Source organism: Ornithorhynchus anatinus, chromosome 8 (genome assembly GCF_004115215.2).
Source record: "Ornithorhynchus anatinus isolate Pmale09 chromosome 8, mOrnAna1.pri.v4, whole genome shotgun sequence".
NCBI lineage: Eukaryota > Metazoa > Chordata > Mammalia > Monotremata > Ornithorhynchidae > Ornithorhynchus > Ornithorhynchus anatinus.
In genome coordinates, this window is record NC_041735.1 from 66,783,261 (window position 1) to 66,804,119 (window position 20,859).

Consider the following 20,859-nt stretch of genomic DNA (forward strand, 5'->3'; position numbering starts at 1 on the left):
TTGAGCAAGTCACTTCACTTCTCTGGGCCTCAGTTCCCTCATCTGCAAAATGGGGATTAAGACTGTGAGCCCCATGTGGGACAGGGACTGTGTCCAACCTGATTAGCTCTCATCTACCCCAGCGCTTAGAACAGTGCTTGACGCATAGAAAGCGCTTAACAAATACCATCACTATATTGAAGCAGCGGTGGCTTCCTGGCAAGAGCCCGGGCTGGAGAGTCAGAGGTCATGGTTTCTAATCCTGGCGCCATCACTTGTCAGCTGCGTGACTTTTGGCAAGTCATTTGACTTCTCTGTGCCTCAGTTGCCTCTTCTGGAAAATGGGAGTTAAGACTGTGAGCCTCACGTGGGACAACCTTGTATCTACCCCAGTGCTCAGAACAGTGCTTTACCCATAATAAGTGCTTAACAAATACCATCGTGATTATCATTAACTCGGAGAAGCCTCATGCTGAAGAAACTCTGAGGAAGTTCCGTCTGTCCAGGGAAACGGCCGAACCTCTAACCCCTGCTAGCACTCGTGCGATCGTCCTTAACGGGGCCTCCGACGGACATCTAGTCCCCAAATCGAGCCTCCGCATGTGATTGCTGCGAGGCCCCTCTCACCGTCTCGAGCCCCGACTAACAGATACTAACGACTAACATCCCTTTCTCCTAGATGGAAGGCTGAAGACGTGGGTTTACGGCGTAGCCGCTGGCTTGCTAGTATTACTCATCTTCATTGTCTCTATGATTTATCTAGCCTGGTGAGTTCTCCAGTTCTCCTTCCTCTAAAACATGGGCACCCCCCCCCCAATCTCTTTCTTTCCCTCTCAGAGCAGAGGGAGCCACGCAAAACGTGTCATGGAGAGCCTCCTCCTGACTTTGGCTCCCGGGATGAATGGCGGAAACTGTGGTTATCTATCTCTAAGGCCCCCTTGTTTTTGGTAGGAGAAAGATGATTGCAAACTCGGGGGCTTGAAGGGGAAGGACTGTGTTTCTTCTCAGTCACTGGCTTTCTCAGAAATGGCCTTTCCACCCCCTTCCCTGTAAGACCGATTGTTTTGTGCCAAACAAACGCATCTTGGCATTGGTTTGGGGAAGTACCTGGGTCTCAGCTTTTCTCGTTTTGAGACCTCAGGTGGAGATGGGGTTTTTCTATCTACAACAGAGAACAGGTAAGTGGTCAGCCTGCCACACTCATGGTTAGAACGGGGAAAGGAACGTTGCTGAATTCGTCCTCCTTAGGGTACGAGGGAGAACTTTAGACACCTCCTAAAACCGGGCCGAAGGGATCAACTCTGTGTGATATTACTTTACCGGTAGGCAATTTACTTTGGATAAAAAGTTCATTAAAATCTTGAGCCTCTGACCGTCCTCTTTCACTGATTTCCATTCAAATGCATGTTTCCCCGTGACTCGTTGCAGTAAAAAGCCAAAGAAACCGCAGAGAAGGCAGAACAACCGACTGAAACCTTTAACCTTAGCCTACGACGGAGACGCAGATATGTAAAGCAGAACGACGACCGAATTCTGCATCCTGCTTGGAAATGGCCATGCGGGTATGGGGGGGGAGGGGAGGGCCGCAGAAGGAAGCATTTTGACTCTTTTAAGAATCGCCTCACTAGAGGAAACGGAAGACTGGGGAGAACGGAGTTCTTAATACGCCACTGAGGAGAGTCAAGGCACCAACTCTAGACCGTCAGCCCCGAAGAGGCCGCGGAGATCATCCTGAGACCCCGCCTGGGTCTTCCCGCAAACCAACCAACCACCAAACCAAGCCGCCTGCATCGCCAAGCCCTCTCGTCAAAACACAGAGTTAGCTCGCTTGGACCAGATCTTCCCCGCGATGTAACCCATCCGCATGAAGAGCCTCTAGCCAGCTCTCGCTACCCAACGTTCAAATAACGCAGCATAAGAGCGTCTATGTTCAGCCAAAACCTAAGTATGATCCCGTCCGATTATATCCTCGTTGCCAAGCAGTTTAGAGCTTCGTAAGAGGTTGACTCTTTCCTCAGCGGAGCCCGTCTCCGTGGACCATCTCGGCACCTTGGTCGTGGATGGTAGCGCCCGCTCTCGTGCGGTTCACAGGGTGGACACTCAGTTCTGGTCTCTCTCTCTCCAAAGCTGACGGAAATGTACCAGTTTCTAGGAAGAAAGCGTCTTCAGGTTTGGTATTTTATAGTGGTTACTGTCCGGATAATTAATCCCCGTGTGTTAATACGACATTTCTACTTTCTCTAACTCTCTAACTTGTTGCCTGCATCTTTTTCTGGTTACATGTAAGGCAAATTTTTGCACTATATTAGTGCAGCATGATATATGCACTTAACTAGCCTAGCCGTAGAAACTGCCTCTTTTCCAATGGGTTGAGAACACTTAGTGCCGAGAAGGTTCCCCGCGGCATATGCGAAGGAAATCCTTGGATCCTGAAGAGAAGAGCGTTTGGTTTGGCCCGCGATGGGCCGGCAGCAGTCGACCCGGATGTGTTGTAACTGTTTCCCGTCTCCTCGGCCATCTCACAATCTCTACCAAGGCAGCCATGAAAGTGTCTAGTTTGCTCCCCCAGCAGCAACCTCTGTAGATCTCCCCACTACCCTCTGGTTTCTAACTGTACTTCGAAGGCTGTTGATGACTCAGTTTTTTTATATTTGTTACCTTTGTTTAAAAAAAAAAAAGGGAAAAGCGTTTTGTCCCTCTGCGTTTGAGTGAACTATTTGTGTGTACCTGAAAAAAAAAACGCCTAGTCATTTTCTGAGCGCGGAGGAATCGAAATTACCGGCCGCTTGACCCGTCCGTCCCTCGGTCACCTCTCCGCGTCGAAGGCCCGCCGATGAAACTCATCTTTTACCTCTGGAAACGGCGGGGCTGAAAGGGATCGTCCGCTCGCGTGATCTGCAGAAAGGATCCAAGGAGATGCTCAGGACGTGGCCAGATCTTCTCCTCCTCCTGCTACCTGCCCGTGTCTTCCTTGAATTCCGTTGGGCCTCCGCCACAGAAAGAGTGTTGTCCATCCATACCGGCAATCCCGATTTCCCCTGCACTGGCTCGGGGATCCCGCCACCCCCAAAGGCCTGGGTTCGAGGACAGGCCCATCCAGAGGTCTCCCAGATTTCAACCACCACTATGGGAGGAGGGGAGAAGAAGGCAGGCGGGTGCCACCCTGGCATAACCCCAAGGCACCTGAATGGGCATCTAGACTCTAGACTGGAAGCTGGCTAGGGACAGGGGACGTGTCTGCTAATTCTTTTGGATTGCCCTCTCCTAAGCACTTAGTACAGTGCTCTGCGCATAGTAAACGCTCAATAAATACTATCGTTTGAGTAATCACCTTAGTCCCTCTGTGGGCTCTCGGTTCTGTCCTGCTCGGCCATAACCCAGGACAGGTTGAGGGTCCACTCAGTAGTATCTATTGAGCACTTACTGTGCGCAGAGCACTGTACTAAAAGCTTGGGAGACTACAGTCCAACAGAATTAGCAGACACGGTCCCTGACCATCGCAATAAACAGACACATTCCCTGCTCTCAGTGAGCTGACAGTCTAGGCGGGGAGATGGACACTAAAAGAAATAAATTACAGATATGGACACAAATGCTGTGAAGCAAGGGTGTCACAGGGTGTGTAGCACAGGGTGATCGCTTCTTGGAGAATAGAAGGAATTCAAGGGCTTTTCTTGGGCACCTAGATCGGATGGTCTCTAGACTTTGGTTGGCATCCCAGGGAGAGTCTGTCCCCAGACAACCAGTGGGATGGGGCTATACGAGCTTGCCAGCCATCGGAATTATCTCCTAAGGAACCGGATTACGTTTCCCAAGCCCGCAGGTGCTGGCGTGGGCTCCAGGTCGAGGCAGAAAGACTCCTCATTCCCACTGGACTCCCCCAACGTATTCAACTCCATCGGAAGCCGAGTGTTTGCGTCTTGAAAGAAGCAAATGGAAAACCATGGAAAGCATCAACCCACGCTGTTGCATTGTACTCTCCCAAGCGCTCAGTACACACACTGCTCTGCACACAGGAAAGAGCTCAATAAATACCTTTGATTGATTGATAAAATGCATTTGCCTGCTTTACCGGGTAGATGATAGATGAAGGGCTTGGTTGTTGTAGAAAGGAAAAGTTAAGATGTCCTGAAAAAAAAAAATTAGCTATTTCCATTTGCTGAACTGTTTCCAGTGAAACCTTTCGGAGCTGAAATTTAAGTACCAGAATAATTCCCTTAGAAATCGGTCAAGCGATTGAATTTATTGGCCATCTCCTGTGTGCCGAGCACTGTACTGAGTGCTTAGGAGGGTGTAATAGAATTAGGAGGTATGAGCCCTGCACTCGAGGACTTTATAGTCAAGCGGGGAAGTTAACTGTGGACTGAATCATTCACTGATAATTCCTTAACTCCTTAATTCACAGCTGATACTATAAATGGCAACTTTTTATTTTGAGCATTGGGGGTGGGGGGGTGGAAGACTGTAAGCTTGGAAAGCATTGGTGAGTGGAGGGAGGGAAATTTGGAGGGGTCTCGGTGTTGCGGCAGACAAAGGTCAAAGAGCTCAGGTGATCGGGGGTCTGCTCTGCCCCGCTCAGAAGCTGGCGGGTCTATACGGTGCTAAGCGCTTAGTAGAGTGTTCTGCACACAGAAAGCGCTCAATAAATTACACCGATTGGTGATCAGGAAGACAAGGGGAGACAGGGCCTCCGATGACTCCCCACCCCCAAAGGAGGGAGGTCGGTCAACTGACCAAATTTCAGAACTGCTCAAAGGAATGTAAAGCAGAAGATGCCCCCTGAAGCTTTTTGCTAATAAAATGCAACCACAAAAATTTGCAAGATGTTTGGCTTCTGTCCCCCAGATTCAACAGTCCCAAGCAACAGGAGAAACATTCTCATTTAAGGCCCTTCCTACAAGTTTGTTCGTTCTGAGCTTTACTTTCACCCGCTTGAGTCTTCTTGAGGGCCTGGTGAGTATTCCCTCTTTCTCCATCCCCTTTGCCCAAGGCTTTCACCTCTCACCCTCATTCCTTCCAAATCCAGTCTCCCTGCTCACTCCATCTGCCTCTCCTCGAATCCCTGGCTGACCCACGTTCTAATCCTCTCCAAGGGAGTCAAGTATGGCGTGTTCTTTCTCCACCTGGCGCGCCCGTGAGGAAGCTACGGAAATTATAGACCTCCACTCGGGCCTCCCTCATCCTCAACCTCTCTCCCTCAGAGACTCGCGTCTCTGGGAAAGGAAAGAGGGCTGAATTCGAGCAGAGACCCCGGGCCAAGGAAGCCTCGAACTGCGGCCTTCACCCTGTCTGTTCACCCCTGCCTTCTCCACTCTCAGATAGCGGGGCACGGAGAAGGCCCGTCCCGGCCAGCTTCGTCGGAAGAACGTCCCCCCAAATTTCCGATCGCTTTAGGGTCAAGATTCTCGGTGAATCGCCCCTCAGGGCGGAACTGAGGGCATCGTTATTGGTTTTGGGGGGTGGGAAACCGGGGAGGATTTTGTTTAAAAAAGATAAAAAAAAAACCCACAAAAACTTTTAGTGCTTTTACTCTGCTAGAGCTTAGAGCAGATAGTGTACAGAGTGTTTCTAGACTGCGCCATCAGAAATCTCTCTTCCGTGGAGAATGTAGTCAAATGGTGATTTTCTTGTCGTTGTGCTTTGTAATTTCTTTAAAAGTCCATCGTTTCTAGAGTACAGTTTCTGCTCTGAGCTGTGCGATTCTCTCTTTCCCAAACCTCTGCTGGTGGATACAGCGCAAATCAGTACAATTCCTTTCCTCCCATTCCTCGCTTTCCTTCTTCCTTATCACTTAAACCTCCTCCACTCTTCCTGGACCAGCTCCTCTTCCTCCCTCAACCCCCTACAACTCGGAAAAGAAAAAAAAAAACTAACTCTGTGTAGAAACCAGTGTAAAATGGAGTCACCTACTACTCCTCTTTACTCCACCCCAAGTTTTTCACGTGGTGATTTCCCGAGGTTATGAGAGTTTATTTTGCCTAGTTTCATTTACTTGAATATTTATTTTGTTGAAAGGGGCAGCTGTCCGAGGGATGGGTTTTTGTTGGGGCAGGGGGGAGGGGAGGGTTTTTTTTGGTTAATGTTCATTTGTAAATCGTATAATGCATTCTAATTTTTTTTTAATTCTGTACATTCCTTTTTTAAGGCACAAAACATTTACATACAATTACTTCGGATTTTTATGTTCTATCACCGAGCTTTAACCAGTTAACACAGATGGCTTGTGAAGGTGTTTTGTTTTTTTTTTTAACATTTTCATATGGGTTATTTGTATGGAACTGAATGGCTGACAATAAATATCAACCCCAAAAGTCTATGTTTACATCTCCTGGAGCCTGAGGGCAGCGAGATCCCTAGCGTCAACAGTCCCTTTCCTTACCGACAAGGCAGAGAGAGAGATGGTCAGAGATTCGATTCATTCGATCGTATTTCTTCGGCACTTACTGTGTTCAAAGCACTGTACTAAGTTCTGGGAGGGTACAATGTGACAACAGAGATGAGAGTCAACTTATCAGAACTTGCTAGCCAAGGACTCCCAAAGCGATTTATCTTTTTTGCCACCTCTGGGCAAAGAGAGACTTGAAGAGAGTGTGGATGACTCTGTGCAAGCCATCCCTGCTACTTCCAAAAAAAATAAGGGCCTATCTTCCTGGTGCTAAGACTCTGCCCTTCCTACCCCCTCGGGTCTAAGCAAAATTTACCCCAAAAGGGCCCCGGAGCAGAAGGGGTGGGCTATTATTATTAGTAGTGATATTATTATTCATTCAGTCAGTCATATTTATTGAGCACTTACTGTGTGCAGAAGACTGTACTAAGCACTTGGGAGAGTACAATGCAACAGTAAATAGGCACATTCCCTGCCCAAAATGAGCTTACAGTCTCGTTGTTATTCTTATTATTATCATATTTAAGCATTTCCTTTGTGCAAAGCACTTTAAGGGCCAGGGTAGATACAAGTTAATTGGGTCAGACTCGGTCCCTGTCCCACTGGGGGCTGGCAGTCTAAGTACGACAGAGAACAGGTACTGAATCCTCATTTTACCGATGAGGAAACTGAGGCCCAGAGAAGTGAAGAGACTTGCCTAAGGTCACCCAGCAGGCACGTGTCGGAGCCTGAATTAGAACCCAGGTCCTCTGAGTCCCAAGCCTCTGCTCCTTCCACGCTGCTGACTTCTCCTATCTCTCTCTCTCTTCTCCTCAATTTATTTTGTCAGCTCTTCCTCGGGGCTCAGACAACCCGATTAATTGACGGGGAAGGGGGAGACGGAGGTATTGGGCCAGAGGCACAACTGTAAGCTCGTCGTGGACGGGGAATGTGTCTCTGCATCTCGGGTTAACCCCAGTGTGCTCTGGGCCTAGTAAGTGTTCAGTAAATACCATGGATTGATTGACTGAGGACACAGCTACAGGCCCCTCTCCCCCAGCAGCCACATCCTCCCAGAGGACCACTTTGAGCTAGGGGTGGGGCAGGGCATGCGGGGGCTAGAGATACCAAGATGTGGCAACCGGACACTCAGAGTCACATGATGCTTCCCAAACTACATCAGGCACATGGTGCGGGCCAATGACGTCATTCCCTCAATCCCTGCCTGGTCGTAATATGTGCCAAGCACTGTTCTAAACACTGGGGTAGATACAAGGTAATCAGGTTGTCCCACATGGGGCTCACAGTCTTCATCCCCATATTACAGGTAACTGAGGCACAGAGAAGTGAAGTGGCTTGCCCAAGATCACACAGCAGACAAGTGGCGAAGCCGGGATTAGAACCCACATCCTCTGACGTGCTCGGGCTCTTTCCACTAAGCCCTGCTGCTTCCTGAACCTGGACATTCCTCCAGTGGGACCCTTGAGCTCCTTCCTTGCCCTGCAGACGTTGACGCCTCTTCCCAGGACCTTCTGAACCTGTCCCGGCCCGAAGGTCGGCTAGCCAGAAAACAGATTGTCCCACCATAAAATAATAATAATAATGGCATTTGTTGTGCACTTATGTGCCAGGCACTCTTCTAAACCCGAGGGTGGATACAAGCAAATCGGGTTGGACCCAGTCCCCGTCCCACGTGAGGCACATGGTCTCAATCTCCATTTTACAGGTGAGATAACTGAGGCCCAGAGAAGCAAAGCAATTTGCCCAAGGACACACAGCAGACAAGGGACAGAGCCGGGATTAGAACCCAGGTCCTTCTGACTCCCCGGCCCGGGCTGTAGCCTCTAGGCCACCCTGACTGGATGATAGCCATGTTGAAGACAGAGCAGCCATGGCGAAGACAAGCTGCTGCAGCCAAGAGTTCATTTTCTCTTTGTTTCTCGCTGCTGGAATAAGCCTAGGGCCCGTTCAAGCTCATTACTCATAGCTAATTATCCGGAATGTTTTTCGAGCCACAGGACGACTGCAGCTCTTTCCAACTCAAAGTATCCCGGTCCCTCTTTCCCATGGTGTGACCAAAGGCGATTATTCAGGCAGCGACCCTCTTTCCCTAATTCAAAACAGGAGCCGTTGTCTCCGGAGACCAAGTTCTGAGGGACCGATTCTGTCCCCTTCTGGGGACAGCGGAACCCGGTAGTTAGAACCCGGTCCTGGAAGTCAGAGGATCTGGGTTCTAATCCCAGCTCCGCCACTTGTCTGCTGGGTGACCTTGAGTTAGTCACCTCACTTCTCTGGGCCTCTGTTCCCTCATCTGTAAAATGGGGGTGAAGACTGTGAGGTCCATGAGGGACATGGACTGTATCCAACTTGATTAGCTTGTATTCCCCCCAGTGCTTAGTTCAATGCCCGGCACACTGTAAGGGATTAACACATTCCATTAAAAAAAAAATAATGAAAGAGACTCTCATTTATCAAATCATCCCAAGAGTTAGGCATCTGTAGGAGAGCGTGGGCTGAGAGACATGGGTCCGGGGTTCTAATCGCAGCTTTGCCACTAATCTATTATGTGGTCCTAGGTGAATTAATAATAATAATAATAATAATAATGGTACTTGTTAAGCACTTACTGTGTGCCAAGCACTGTTCCTAGCACTGGGTTAGATACAACTTACAAAGGTCAGACACAATCCCTCTCCCACAAGGGTCTCACAATCTTAATCCCCATTTGACAGATGAGGGAACTGAGGCCCAGAGAAGTGAAGCAACTTGCCCAAGATCACACAGCAGACAAGTGGCGGAGATGGAATTAGAATTCAGGTCCTTCTGACTCTCAGGCCTGGGCTCTTTCCAGTGGTATTGGTATTGGTATTTGGTATTTGTTAAGCGCTTACTATGGGCCGGGCACTGTTCTAAGCGCTGGGGTAGACAGAGGGGAATCAGGTTGTCCCACGTGGGGCTCACAGTCTTCATCCCCATTTTACAGATGAGGTAACTGAGGCACCGAGAAGTTAAGTGACTTGCCCAAAGTCACACAGCTGACAAGTGGCTGAGCTGGGATTCGAACCCATGACCTCTGACTCCAAAGCCCGTGCTCTTTCCACTGAGCCATGCTGCTTCTCTGGGCCATGCTGCTTCTTACTTACCTTTCTGAGCCTCAGTTTCCTCACCTATAAAATGGAGATAAAATGCCTTCTCTCCCTACCTCTTGAGAAGCCTGCGAGAGTCAGAGCTGAATATTCTGTGTCTATCCCAGATCTTAGAATAGTGCTTAACTCAGGAATCCTTTGTGGGCAGGAATCAAGCCTACCCACTCTGTTTGTGCTCTCCCAAGCGCTTAGTACAGTTCTCGGCACACAGTAAGTGCTCAAGAGGTACCATTAAGTGCCTAATAAATGCCATAATTAAAATGAATACCCTATTACACCCACAAAGATAGATTTAGCTGACTGTACAAATCAGGAGCACAGCTTTTTGGACTGATGGTATTTACTGAGTGCTTAGTGTGTGCAGAGCGCCGTACTAAGCATTTGGAAGGGTACAACACAAGTCCACAAATTGGCAAACACATTCCCAGTTCACAGTGAGCTCACAGTCTAGAGGATTAACAGTATTTATGAAACACCTAGTATGTGCAGAGCACTGTACTAAGCACTTGAAAGGGTACAACACAACAGAATTGGCAGATATATTCCCTGTCCACAATGAGTTTACAGTCTAGAGGATCAATAGTATTTATTAAGCACCTACTATGTGGAGAGCATTGTACTAGAAAGTAGTATGGCATAGTAATAATAATAATAATAATAATGTTGGTATTTGTTAAGCGCTTACTATGAGCCAAGCACTGTTCAAAGGGCAGGGGTAGATACAGGCTAATCAGGTTGTCCCACGTGGGGCTCACAATCTTAATCCCCATTTTACAGAGGAGGTAACTGAGGCACCGAGAATAATAATAGTAATAATGTTGGGATTTGTTAAGCGCTTACTATGTGCAGAGCACTGTTCTAAGCGCTGGGGGAGAGACAGGGTAATCAGGTTGTCCCACGTAGGGCTCAGTCTTCATCCCCCATTTTACAGATGAGGTAACTGAGGCACCGAGAAGTGAAGTGACTTGCCCAAAGTTGGCGGAGCCGGGATTAGAACCCACCCTCTCTGACTCCCAAGCCCGGGCTCTTGCCACTGAGCCAGGCTGCTTCTCTAGTAGTCGCGGCAGTACCGGGAAGCACTGGGAAGCAGGTAGGAAGCCGCATGACGTAATGAATAGAGCCCAGGCCTGGGAGTCAGAAGGTCGTGGGTTCTAATCCTGGCTCCACCACTTGTCTTCTGTATGACCTTGGGCCAGACACTTCACTTCTCTGGGCCTCAGTTACCTCATCTGAAAAATGGGGATTGAGACTGTGAGCCCCACGTGGGACAGGGGTCCATGTTCAACCTGATCTGCTTGTATTCATCAATTCACTCATATTTGTTGAGCACTTACTAGGTGCAGAGCACTGTACTAAGTGCTTGTTGGAGTGGACAATTCAGAAACAGAGACAATCCCTGCCCAACATCGGGTTCGCAGTGTAAACGGGGGAGACAGACGGCAAAGCCAAACAAGTAGCCTGGCATCAATATCATCAGGATAAATAGAATCATAAATATATACATATGATTAACAAAATAAATAGAGAAATAATATATACAAGTATGCACAAGTGCCGTGGGGAGAGGAAGGGGAAGAGCAGAGGGAGGGAATCGGGGCGAAGGGGAGGGGAGGAGGAGCAGAGGGAAAGGGAGGGCTCAGTGTGGGAAGGCCTCCTGGAGGAGGTGAGTTCTCATTAGGGCTTTGAAGGGGAGAAGAGAGTTAGTTTGGTGAGAGAGCACCCCAGGGCTTAGTACAGTGTCTGGCACATAGTAAGCACTTAAATATCATCATTATTATTATTATTAAGCACCTAGGAGGGTACAACACACATAGTAAGCACTTAAATATCATTATTATTATTACTAAGCACCTAGGAGGGTACAACACAAAAGAGTCGGCAGATCCGTCCCCTTCCCACACGGAGCTTAAAGCATTTATTAAGCCCCTAAAGTGCCGGGCGGGAGTGGCAAGGAGAGGGTCCAGGGTGGAGACTCAGGTTTACTGCACGGAAGGAGGCGATGGTAAACCGCTTCCGGACTGCACATAGTAAGCGCTCAATAAATACTATTGAATGAATGAATTTTGACCAAGAAAACTGTGGATCCACTACCGGAACGACTGCAGGTGGAGAGCGGGGCGTCCTGGGGAGAGACGTGTCCGCGGCATCGCTCTGGGGCGGAAACGACTGGACGACATAAGAGAGAGGACAAATGTGTGTGAAGCAGTGTACTATGTTTTTGAGAGAGGACAGCAGAAACCCGCTCCCTGCCCTCAAGGAACTGACCATCTAGTAGGAAGAGAAGGACGATCACTAGTAGTGTTTAAAATAGTTGGCTCAGAAAAAGAGACAACAGGGGTACAGTAAGATCAATAAATAATATGGAAAAATGTAAGGAATCAAAATTACTGTATATGAAAGTGGCAGGAGTATGTGAATGTAATATCAATACTACTAATAATGATAATTAACAATATCTGTTAAGGGTTTAATAATAATAATGATGGTATTTAAGCGCTTACTATGTGCCGAGCACTGTTCTAAGCAGTAGGGTAGACACGGGGAATCAGGTTGTCCCACGTGAGGCTCACAGTCTTAATCCCCATTTTACAGATGAGGTAACTGAGGCACAGAGAAGTGAAGTGACTTGCCCACAGTCACACAGCTGACAAGTGGCAGAGCTGGGATTCGAACTCACGACCTCTGACTCCAAAGCCCGGGCTCTTTCCACTGAGCCACGCTGCTTCTCAGCGTGTCTTAGGGTAGACACGGGGAATCAGGTTGTCCCACGTGGGGCTCACATTCTTAATCCCCATTTTACAGATGAGGCAACTGAGGCACCGAGACGTTGAGTGACTTGCCCAAAGTCACACAGCTGACAAGCGGCCGAGCCGGGATTCGAACCCATGACCTCTGACTCCAAAGCCCGTGCTCTTTCCACTGAGTCACGGTTTACTTTATGCCAAGCATTGTACTGGGTTGGAGCAGATGCAAGATAATAAGGTTATACCCAATCCCTGACCCTCATGGGATTTAAAGTCTTAGAGAGAGGGTGAACGAGTATTGAATTCTAACAATAATAATAACAGCATTTGTTAAGTGCTTATTACTTGCCAAGCACTGTTCTAAGCACTGGGGTAGACACAATCAGGCTTATCCCACACGGGGCTCACAGTCTTAATCCCCATTTTACAGATGAGGGAACTGAGGCCCAGAGAAATGAAGTGACTTGCCCACGGTCACACAGCAGGCAGGTGGTGGAGCCGGAATTAAAACCCAGGTTCTCTGAGTCCCAGGCCTATATATTTTCCCTCTCTTGACTATAAGCTCACTGTGGACAGGGAATATGTCTGAGATATTGTCATATTGTACTCTCCCAAGGGCTTAGTAATAATGTTGGTATTTGTTAAGCGCTAACTATGTGCAGAGCACTGTTCTAAGCACTGGGGTAGATACAGGGTCATCAGCTTGTCCCACGCAAGGCTCACAGTTAATCCCCATTTTACAGATGAGGTAACTGAGGCACAGAGAAGTGACTTGCCCACCGTCACACAGCTGCCAAGTGACAGAGCCGGGATTCGAACCCATGACCTCTGACTCCCAAGCCCGGGCTCTTTCCACTGAGCCACGCTGCTTCTCGACACAATAAGCGCTCCAAAAATACGATTGAATGAATGCTCCGTGCACAGGAAGTACTCAATAAATACGATTGATTGATCGATGCTACCTTACCTCACTGCTTTCCTACAACGACCTACCCCTTCCACTCCTCCGATGCCAACCTACTCTCTGGATCTCGATCTCGTCTCTCTCTGCCGACCCCTTGCCTACATTCTCCTTCTAGCCCGGAACTTCCTCCTTCATCATATCAGACAGACCACTCCTCTCCCCACCTTCAAAGCCTTATTAAAAACACATCTCCTCCAAGAGGCCTTCCCTGACTTCAGCCCTTCATTTCTCCACTCTGTTCGACCTCCCTTCCGGTGCCTACGCGCTCGGATTTGTCACTCACCCCAATCCAGCCCCACCCCCATTACCTGTGAACCCTCGTATTCTGCCATTTTCTGTATCCGAGGTGAATTTTAACATCTGCCTCCACCGCTCCTTGAGGGCAAAAATTGTGTCTACAAACTCTATTGTATTATACTCTCCCAAGAGTTTAGGACAGGGCTCTAAACATGATAAACGCCCAATAAATGCCACTGATTGATTGATTTAGAGTGCAAAAGAGTCAATGCGGTCCCTGCTCTCAAGGAGATTACAATCTACCTTATGCCATTCATTCAATCGTATTTAATAATGTTGGTATTTAAGTGCTTCCTATGCGCGGAGCACTGTTCTAAGCGCTGGGGTAGATACAGGGTCACCAGGTTGTCCCACGTGAGGCTCACAGTCTTAATCCCCATTTTACAGATGAGGGAACTGACGCACAGAATGTTAAGTGACTTGCCCGCAGTCACGCAGCTGAACCCATGACCTCTGACTCCCAAGCCCGGGCTTTTTCCACTGAGTCACGCTGCTTCTCTATTTAATAATAATAATGTTGCTATTTGTTAAGCACTCACTATGTGCCGAGCACTGTTCTAAGCGCTGGGGTAGACACAGGGGAATCAGGTCGTCCCCTGTGGGGCTCACAGTCTTAAACCCCATTTTACAGATGAGGTAACTGAGGCCCAGAGAAGTGAAGTGACTCGCCCACAGTCACACAGCTGACAAGTGGCAGAGCTGGGACTCGAACTCATGACCTCTGACTCCAAAGCCCGTGCTCTTTCCACTGAGCCACGCTGCTTCTCAAAAACGGTGGTATTTGTTAAGCGCCTACTATGTGCAAAGCACTGTTCTAAGCGCTGGTGGATACAAGGAGATCAGGTTGTCCCACGTGGGGTTCACAGTTTTAATCCCCATTTTACAGATGAGGTAACCGAGGCACAGAGAAGTTAAGTGACTGGCCCAAAGTCACACAGCTGGCAAGCGGTAGAGCTGGGATTCGAACCCATGAACTCTGACTCCCAAGCCCGGGCTCTTTCCACTGTGCCACGCTGCTTCTCAAGTATTTATCGAGCACTTACTGTGTGCAGGGCACTGTACTAAGTGCTTGGAAAGCACAGTTCGGCAACAGATAGAGGCAGTCCCTACCCAACAATGGGCTCCCAGTCTAGAAGGGCGAGAAGACAACAAAACAAGTAGACAGGCATCATAGTAAACACTGCAGCAGCGTGGCTCAGTGGAAAGAGTCCGGGCTTGGGAGTCAGAGTTCATGGGTTCGAATCCCGACTCTGCCCCTTGTCAGTTGTGTGACCGTGGGCAAGTCACTTCGCTTCTCTGTGCCTCAGTTCCCTCATCTCTAAAATGGGGATTAACTGTGAGTCTCACGTGAGAAAGCTGATCACCCTGTATCTACCCCGGCGCTCAGAACAGTGCTCTGCATATAGTAAGCGCTTAACAAATACCAGCACTATTATTATTATTTGGGAGAGTACAGCTTGGTAAAGCTAAGTAGACATAATCCCCGGCCTTAAGGAGTTTACAGTCTACTGTGAGCAGAGCACTCTACTGAGCATCTGGAAGAGAACAGTATAGTAGACACAATTCCGGCCCTCAAGGAACTTTCGGTCTCCTTAGGGCAGAGCACTCACCGAACAAATCCTCTGGGAGAGTGGAACAGCATTAGTTGATAGGATTTCTGTGCTCAGGGACCTTCCAATCTAGCTGAAATCGGTACAGATACTGTACTCGTACTGCCGATCTCCATTCCTTCTGGGTCCCTCCTCCTCCCTCTAGTTTTCCCAGCATTTTCCAAAGACTCCTGGAACAAACTTCAGAAGGATCAGAGCATCAGGAGCGAGGCAGTAACCAAAAAATACTCACCGAGCGTTTTTCGCCGTTGCCTCAAGAGGAATTTAATGAAGGGCAGAGAAAGCTTTCTGCAACATTAAGGAGAGCAGCTGGAGAAGAAGCCGCCCCCTTTCCTTTCTCCCCCCGGCCCCACGGCCCGCACTTAATGCCTAATGAGGAAAATGTTGTTGGCGGCGCTCAGCTGGTCTTCCGGGAATACGAAATGCCTCCTGGCCAGCACAAGCCAAATCTCCGAATTGTCCGTGTCAGATTGGATTTCTGGTTTTGTCCCGGAGGCTTCAAGAACAGCCCCCTCTGAAAACCATCACCAGAACAAATCCTCGAAACCCCGGGGGTGAGCTTCAAGGGCCAGGGAGAGTCGGTCATCGTATTTACCGAGTACTTACCATGTGAAGAGCGTTGGACTAAGCGCTTGGGAAGCAGCGTGGCTCAGTGGAAGGAGCCCGGGCTTGGGAGTCAGAGGTCATGGGTTCAAATCCCTGCTCAGCCGCTTGTCAGCTGAGTGACTTTGGGCAAGTCACTTCACTTCTCTGTGCCTCAGTTACCTCATCTGTAAAATGGGGATGAAGACTGTGAGTCCCATGTGGGACAACCTGATCACCTTGCATCCTCTCCAGCGCTTAGAACAGTGCTTTGCACATAGTAAGCGCTTAACAAATGCCATCATTCATACTTACTTTCCCTGTGCCTCAGTTACCGGGGACACGGAGGTCATGGGCTCAAATCCCAGCTCCGACGCTTGTCAGCTGTGTGACTTTGAGCAAGTCCCTTAACTTCTCTGGGCCTCAGTTCCCTCAACTGAAAATGGGGATTAAGACCGTGAGCCCCACGTGGGACAACCTGATGACCTTGTATCCTCCCCAGCGCTTAGAACAGTGCTTTGCACATAGTAAGCGCTTAACAAATGCCATCATTATCATTAGTATCATTATCATCCGCAAAATGGGGAATAAGACTGTGAGTCCCACGTGGGACAACCTCATCACCTTGTATCCTCTCCAGTGCTTAGAACAGTGCTTTGTACATAGTAAGTGCTTACTTAACAAATGCCATCATTATTATTATTATAATAGTCACCATCCCTGTCCACAACAAGCTTACAGTCCAGAGGGGGAGATGGACATGAATATTAATGAATAAATAAATGACGGATCTGGACATAAATGGTGAGTGGGGCTGGGAGGGGGGATGAAGAAAGAAAGCGAGTCAGGGCGATGCAGAAGGGAGTAGGAGAAGAGGAAAGGGGGACTCTTAGTCAGGGAAGGCCTCTTGGAGGAGATGGGCCTTAATTAGCAGTTTATTCTGTGCCAAGCACTGTTCTAAGCACTGGGTAGATACGAGGTAAACATGCTGTCCCACGTGGGCTCACAGTCTTCATCCCCATTTTACAGAGGAGGGAACTGAGGCCCAGCGAAGTGACTTGCCCAAAGTCACACAACTAATAAGCAACATGATGTAGTGGATAGAGCCCGGGCCTGGGAGTCAGATGGTCATGGGTTCTAATCCCGGCTCCTGCATTCATCTGCTGTGTGACCTCGGGCAAACACTTCACTTCTCTGGGCCTCAGTTCCCTCCTCTGCAAAATGGGAATTGAGACTGTGAGCCCCATGTGGGACAGGGATTGTGTCCAACCTGATTTACTATGTCCACCCCAGCGCTTAGTGCAGTGCCTGGCACGTAGCAAGCGCTTAACGTTGTAGTAAAGACTTGTACTACTTGTAGTAAAGTCTGTTGCCGACTTGTACATTCCAAGCGCTTAGTACGGTGCTCTGCACATAGTAAGCGCTCAATAAATACTATTAAATGAATGAATGAATGAATAAAGAAGCAGCATGACTCAGTGGCTAGAGCCCAGGACTGAGAGTCAGAAAGGCCTGTGCTGTAATTCGGGCTCCACCACTTGGCTGCTGTGTGACCTTGGGCAAGTTGCCTCACTTCTCAGTGTCTCAGTTCCCTCATCTGTAAAATGGGAATTAAAACTGGGAGCCCAACGTGAGAGATGGATTGTGTCCAACCTGAATACCTTGTATCTATCCCAGAGATTAGAGCAGTGCCTGTCACGTAGTAAGCGCTTAACAAATACCTTAAAAATAAAAAAAGAGGTTCATGCGGGGCATAAACACTTGTTCTAAGGATGGGTTTAGGAGACTCAGAGGTAAAATGAAGGCAACTCTCTGGGTGGGGGGTTAGGACGGTGACACCCTAACAGCTGTCCTAGAAAATGGAGAGTGTGCCCATTAACAAGTGCTTAATAATAATCATTGTGGTATTTGTTAAGCACTTAATATGTGCCAGACACCGTATTAAGCGCTGGGGTGGATATGAGCCAATCGACTCAGACTTGGTCCCTGTCCCACCTGGGGCTCACAGTCTCAATCCCCATTTTACAGATGAGGTAACTGAGGCCCAGAGAAGTGAAGCGACTTACCCAAGGTCACACAGCAGACAAGAGGTGGAGCCCATTCATTCATTCAATAGTATTTATTGAGCACTTGCTATATGCAGAGCACTGGGCTAAGCGCTTGGAATATACAATTCGGCAACTGATAGAGACAATCCCTGCCGGGGTCACAGTCTAATTGGGGGAGACAGACGGACAAAAACAAGACAACATAATCAAGATAAATAGAATCAAGGGGATGTACACCTCATTAACAAAATAAATAGGGTCATAAAAATGTATAAAAATGAGCGGACGAGCACAGGGCTCAGGGGAGGGGAAGGGAGAAGGGGAGGAGCAGAGGGAAAGGGGGCTTAGCTCAGGGGAGGTGAAGGAGGGAAGGGGACCTTCCGACTCCCGGGCCCGGACTCTATCCACTATGCCATGCTGCTTCTCATAACCAAAGCACTGTACTAGACGCTTGGGAGAGTACAATACAACAGAGTTGATCCCACGTTCCTAACCCAGAGGAGGTTACAGTCTAGACAGAGGTAGTAATAGTATTCATTAAGTGCTAATGTGCATAGAGAAGCAGCGTGGCTCAGTGGAAAGAGCACGGGCTTGGGAGTCAGAGGTCATGAGTTTGAATCCAGGCTCTGCCACTTGTCAGCTGTGTGACTGTGAGCAAGTCACTTCCTTTCTCTGAGCCTCAGTTACCTCATCTGTAAAATGGGGATTAACTGTGAGCCTCACGTGGGACAACCTGATTACCCTGTATTTATCCCAGCGCTTAGAACAGTGTTCAGCACATAGTAAGCGCTTAACAAATACCAACATTATTTATTATAGAGCACTGTACCCATCTCTGGAAAATAATGCATATTTTTCCTCTCCCGAGCACTCACTACAGTGTTCCACACCCACTATGCACTCAATAAATACCACTGATGGGCTAGCTGATTGGTACCGATGTGCTTCGGGGAGTTCTGCGGCCAGCAGCTGATGAAAAGGGAGCCTGTCGGGTCTCAGCTGGAGAGAAGATTAATCAGGAAGAACCTCCTGGGGGAGGTTGAGTTTCCAAAAGATTTTGAAGATGGAGAGAGATTTCAAGCCACCTTAGCTCATCGGATTCGTGGGTTGTTCCCCTGGTCTGGAGAGGGTTTCTTTGGTACCAGGAGAAGCAGTGTGGCCTAGAGGAAAGAACACAGGCCTGGGAGTCCGTGGACCCGGGTTCTAATTCCGGCCCCGCCACTTGTCTGCTGTGTGACTTTGGGTGTATAATAATAATGATGTTGGTATTTGCTAAGCGCTTACTATGTGCAGGGCACTGTTCTAAGCACTGGGGTAGATACAGGGTCATCAGGTTGTCCCACATGAGGCTCACAGTTAATCCCCATTTTACAGATGAGGTAACTGAGGCACAGAGAAGTGCGGGCAATTGCGCACAGTCACACAGCTGACAAGTGGCAGAGCTGGGATTTTGACCCAGGACCTCTGATTCCCAAGCCCGGGTTCTTTCCACTGAGCCACGCTGCTTTGCTTCCCTGGACCTCAGTTACCGCATCTGTAAATTGGGGATTAAGACTGTGAGCCCCAAGTGGGACAGGGGCTGGGTCCAATCTGATTTGCTTGTATCCATCCCGGCGCTTAGTACAGTGCTTGGCCCAGAGTAAGAGCTTAACTAATACCAAAATTATTATGCCCAGCACATAATAAGCACTTAATAAAAACCATATTTGTTTTTAAAAAAAAAAGGAAGGTGGAGGTTTTTACCTGCCTGTGACTCTTCCCTCACTAATAATAATAATAATGTTGCTATTTGTTAAGTGCTTACTATGTGCAGAGCACGGTTCTAAGCTCTGGGGGAGATACAGGGTAATCAGGTCGTCCCACGTGAGGCTCACGGTATATCCCCATTTTACAGATGAGGTAACCGAGGCACAGAGGAGTTGAGTGACTTGCCCACAGTCACACAGCTGACAAGTGGCAGAGCCAGGATTCGAACTCATGACCTCTGACTCCCAAGCTCTCTGACTAGAGAGTCTGGTGAGCTCCGAAGTCTTCCAAAGCCCACCCGCACTCACCGACCACCCTCCCTCTCTCTCCTGCCCTCCCACCTCCCCCCGCCATCTTTCTTCCTCCAGCTCTTTCACTAAGAACATTCGAGCTCATCAAAAGAGCTCTTACAGTTCCAACCCTTGTTCTTCCCCTGCAGAGCCATTGAGCACCGTTTAATGCAATTTCAAGGGCTCGCTGCAAACGTTTCCTCCATTGGAAGCCAGGAGCAGCTTGGAAACTGATCCAAGCACGGTTTGTGCCGGAAGCAGGTCCTTAAGCGCTGTGGCTTAGTGGCTAGAGCTCGGGCCTGGGAGTCAGAGGGTCGTGGGTTCTAATCCCGACTCCGCCGCCTGTCTGTTGTGTGACTTTGGGCCAGTCACTTCACTTCTCTGGGCCTGTTACCTCATCTGTAAAAATGGGGATGAAGAGGGTGAGCCCTATGTGGGACAGAGGCTGTGTCCAACCCAACTTGAATCTACCCCAGAGTTTAGAACAGTGTGTGGCACAGAGTTAGCTCTTAAGCACTACCATAATTATTATTATTAAAGGGTGGGCTTTGGCGTGAGCACACTTCTGCCAACCGCTTTGTCTATCCATACCACCAGCAGAGCCATTTCTTAGGAAAAAAGCACTGTAAGTGAGCTGAGCTGCACAGAGAGGGAAAAATTGAGGGGGGGGCATTGCCATGCCAACCACTATGGATGCTGGACAACGAGACACATCTTTTTTTTAATCACTTTTATTTAGCACTTACTGTGTAGCAAACACTGTTCTAAATACTGGTGTAGTTAATCTAGCTAATCATGTAGGACACAGTCCCTGTCCTATATGGGGCTCACAGTCTGAGTAAGCAGGAGAACAGGTATTCAATCCCCACTTTGCAGCTGAGGAAACTGAGGCCCTAGAGAACACAAGTGACTTACCCGAGGGCACAGAGCAGGCAAGTGACAGAGCAGGGATTCAAACCCGGTACCTTTGACTTCCAGGCCATGCTTTATCCACAAGGCCACGCTGCCTTCTCATCGGTTCAGAGGCATATGTGACATCACAAAATGATTATGATGATGACAATCATCCATTCGTTCGTTCAGTTGTAT

At 48.6% G+C, this 20,859-nt stretch overlaps 1 protein-coding gene and 1 long non-coding RNA gene across 5 annotated transcripts in view; one reads left to right on the forward strand and one right to left on the reverse strand.

Annotated features, from left to right (window-relative positions):
- Window positions 1-1,509, forward strand: part of THSD7A (thrombospondin type 1 domain containing 7A) — a 260,690-nt gene extending 259,181 nt beyond the window's left edge. For 2 of the 3 annotated variants that reach the window (XM_029070443.2, XM_029070444.2), the window contains 2 exons: window positions 659-746; window positions 1,408-1,509. In XM_029070443.2, the coding sequence (XP_028926276.1) occupies window positions 659-746; window positions 1,408-1,492 (173 nt within the window). In that variant the 3' untranslated portion in view covers window positions 1,493-1,509. The remainder of the gene's footprint in view (window positions 1-658; window positions 747-1,407) is intronic. The other variant, XM_029070445.2, reaches the window with a different exon arrangement.
- LOC114813745 lies at window positions 1,310-15,446 on the reverse strand. 2 transcript variants are annotated; one of them, XR_003761491.2, is made up of 2 exons: window positions 15,337-15,446; window positions 1,310-2,874 (listed from the first exon to the last, which is right to left on the reverse strand). It is a non-coding gene; the product is annotated as an uncharacterized LOC114813745 (long non-coding RNA). The 2 variants fall into 2 exon arrangements; XR_003761492.2 differs by lacking the exon at window positions 15,337-15,446 and adding an exon at window positions 15,105-15,293.
- Window positions 15,447-20,859: the final 5,413 nt, after the last annotated feature.